Below are 3095 nucleotides of genomic sequence, written 5' to 3'. Positions count from 1 at the left end.
TTAAGATGCGCTTTCGACAACAACTCAGGAGATCAAGATTCCTCATGCCATGCATCTCAATTACTTTAAATAAATCTTTTCTTTATAAATACCGACTGCAATCTAGTGACGAAAGTAAAATGGCCTTAAGTCTGACACTAATCGTACCCGTGTGGATGACGGGTCCGATCTTTAGTTGACAGTGATGAAAGTTTATGTAAGACAGCGATAAACTTACTTATAAAAGGGATAAAGATGATGCCACCGTAAGCTACACAGCCTGGCATGTACCTTGGAAGCGTCTGCAGACGTTTGATGTCGATGATACTCGTATCCATTGGCCACTAACATGATCATAGTTCAAACAAATCTAGCAGTGTGCGGTTGCATCGGGTCTCTGTCAAGCAGTACTTCCCCGAGGTGGTATCTCTCAACAGAAACCTTGACAAGATGGTGTACACGATAATTTTGATCGATAGGAATTAATGGTATTATGTGCATGCTGCGTCGGAGTAATTATAGACTGAAATACGCGGCAGCCGTCTGGCAATGTACTACTTGATACGTGTATCGCTACTTTGAATTTGCTTAGCATTCCACTGGCACTTGCCAGTCGAGCGATCTCACCATGCGCCAAAGTTTGTCCATCTGTACGTTGATTATACTTATTTTGTCGCGTGAGGGAGAGGTCAAATCTGTACGTCAAGAGCTGTTAAAGCGCTTCAGTCAGAAGTCATTTATGTAATATACTTCGTATAGAAGTAACAAATAGCAAGAATAAGGACGGATTGTGTGTAGTCACTGAGGTATGGGGACAAATTTCGCCACAGTGACAGATACTTACTGCGCAATTTAATCGTGCTTTTAAACAAGTGAAAGATGGTGTCATTTTTGATGGCGTGAAGCAGCTTCGTGCATTAACTGGTTTACTAATGTACTACTTATCCCAACATTTGCGTTACGACTGAGCACTTTTGCACTTTCAAGCCAGTCCCTATGAGGATCATTGACATGCTGATGTCCGAATCATTCGCATATAAAGTAGCCAGTAGTACGTTTCAAAGAATTCAAATAATGCATGCAATTTTATTGCGCTATGTGGAGCGAATCGGCGTAGTGATACAGTTTAGCGTCGATCGACATCCGAAATTATAGTCTAAGTTGCTGGTGCACTAATATATCACACGTGTAAATGACAGCAGACGGTAGTTTTGTCCTCCACGCAGACAGGGTATATGTCGATGGCGTTGGTAGCACATGACGCGGTGTGGCTTCAAATTTTCCTCCAAGCATTAGGACTAAATGAAATTTGCATTATATCAAACCATGACTACACATCGTAAACCACATGCATTGATCGGTTTCCTTAACTTGTGCCAGACCATATATCAAGAGAGGCCATCAACAATCTTGATGTCCTGTCCGCGCAATAGTCGTAGTTCTGCTAATGAAGCCTTTGACGAGACCACGATGAAAATTTCTTTTTGATTCAGTGAAGTTGTCGTATTTAATGCTAGTCAATCGTCGCTGTGGACATCGACTTGAGGGGAGTGTTGAGGCTCAAAACATTGGTTACAGTGCAGTATCACGTCATTGATAGACAGAGGCAAGGTGTTTCCGTCATCGGTCCTCGAAAACGCATGATCAAAATTGACAGGACTTTAGATTACGATAGCTAAACATAAGTAAAAGACTCACTTATACTCTATAGCTCATACGGCGAGAGTGAGCTAAGGTTACGGTCAGTTTAGATTATTAAAATAAATAAGCTCGTAAAAATCTAAAATCCCCTGTCGGTGCAAAGATGATACTTCCACTAACACGGTACAGCCTTGCTGCGAGACTCGACATTTTTAGTTCTCACCACCGTTCGCGTAATGTCATGATTGTCGCGGCGGTGTTTTTATTCAACAAAGCCAAATCAGTATTTGCACTGAAGCATTCAAGATCTGGCCAATGAGAGAGCCTATATGAAGTGTATTCATAGTTAAAAGACTTTCTTGCATTGGTACAAGCTTAAAAGTAAAATTCAACTTCTACCTATCCGTTGAGATCGCGCAAAACAACGTTTCATGTGTCTTATTCTTGACCCTCAAGTTTCTTTGAAAAACGTCATCAACTGACGTCAGACTCCAATGACCACAATTGTCTGCAATCACATCCAGAATCCATTTGAGAAAACATAAAAAAGACTTATGGGTATATTTCAAGCTTGAATACGTAATCTAATTTCTATCTTTAGAGAGCACTAGCAGAAGTAAGAATTCTTATATACTTTTATAAGAACTCACTCGGTAAGATATAGAGAGACTTAAAGCACAACATCGCGTCTTCTCATTTTCCAAATCGCGTTCAACCTCACAAGCTTATCAAATATCATGGCCTCCGGTAAAAAGACTGTTCTCATCTCTGGCAGCACCCGAGGCATTGGACTTACGTTCGTCGAGCACTATGTAAAAGCTGGTTGGAATGTCATTGGAACAGCTCGTGCTAGCAGCAACACGGACAAGGTAAAGTGCATTTTTGGATGATCTCTTGGTGTTTCATATGTAACGATTTGTTTTTATATCTTTACAGCTGAAAGCACTTGGCCCTTACAAGATCGTCACAATGGACACGGCTGACGAGGCTTCAATCCTTGAGGCTGCTCGTCAGTTGGAAGGGCAGCCTATTGATCTACTGATCAATAATGCAGGCATTTGTGGCTTTGGTACACTTAAGACCTCCACAAAGGAACTTATGATGAGTCAATTCGAGGTGAATGCCGTCGGTTCTTTCCTTGTCACGCGTGCGTTGCTACCTAATCTAGAGCTCGCTGCCAAGGCCAATGGCAGTGCCAGTGTTGTGCAACTTTCATCGTTCCTCGGCAGTATCGGCGGATACACAGACGCTACTCAAGGCTTTTACAATACGGTTGCCTACGGTTACTCACCTTCCAAGAGTGCGCTTAACATGGTTACTCGCTCTCTGTCGATGGATCTGAAATCGAGCAACATTGTAGTCGTCGCAGTGCATCCTGGATTGGTGGACACGGACATGACTGGTGGTATGGCCACGCTGAAGCCTTCGGACAGTGTGGCGGCCATGACCAAGTTCATTGCTGAGCTAAAAGCTGA

General features: G+C 42.6%; 2 protein-coding genes across 2 annotated transcripts; one reads left to right on the top strand and one right to left on the bottom strand.

Annotated features, from left to right (window-relative positions):
* Window positions 1-40: 40 nt before the first annotated feature.
* Window positions 41-705, bottom strand: PHALS_15058 (uncharacterized protein). The gene has a single exon (XM_036407172.1). The coding sequence runs from the start codon at window positions 315-317 to the stop codon at window positions 138-140; it is 180 nt and encodes a 59-aa protein (XP_036263423.1). The 5' UTR covers window positions 318-705; the 3' UTR covers window positions 41-137.
* Window positions 706-2357: 1652 nt separating this feature from the next.
* PHALS_04880 (short chain) lies at window positions 2358-3067 on the top strand (the record flags this gene model as incomplete). The annotated part of the gene is made up of 3 exons (XM_024718737.1): window positions 2358-2489; window positions 2557-3025; window positions 3054-3067. The coding sequence occupies 3 exons, from the start codon at window positions 2358-2360 to the stop codon at window positions 3065-3067; spliced, it is 615 nt and encodes a 204-aa protein (XP_024584106.1).
* Between the last annotated feature and the right edge of the window lie 28 nt (window positions 3068-3095).

This window comes from Plasmopara halstedii, assembly GCF_900000015.1.
Source record: "Plasmopara halstedii genome assembly, contig: Scaffold_2750, whole genome shotgun sequence".
In the NCBI taxonomy this organism is placed as follows: Eukaryota; Oomycota; class Peronosporomycetes; order Peronosporales; family Peronosporaceae; genus Plasmopara; species Plasmopara halstedii.
Note: the sequence above shows the minus strand (reverse complement) of the source record. Positions and strands in the feature narration are given on the sequence as shown.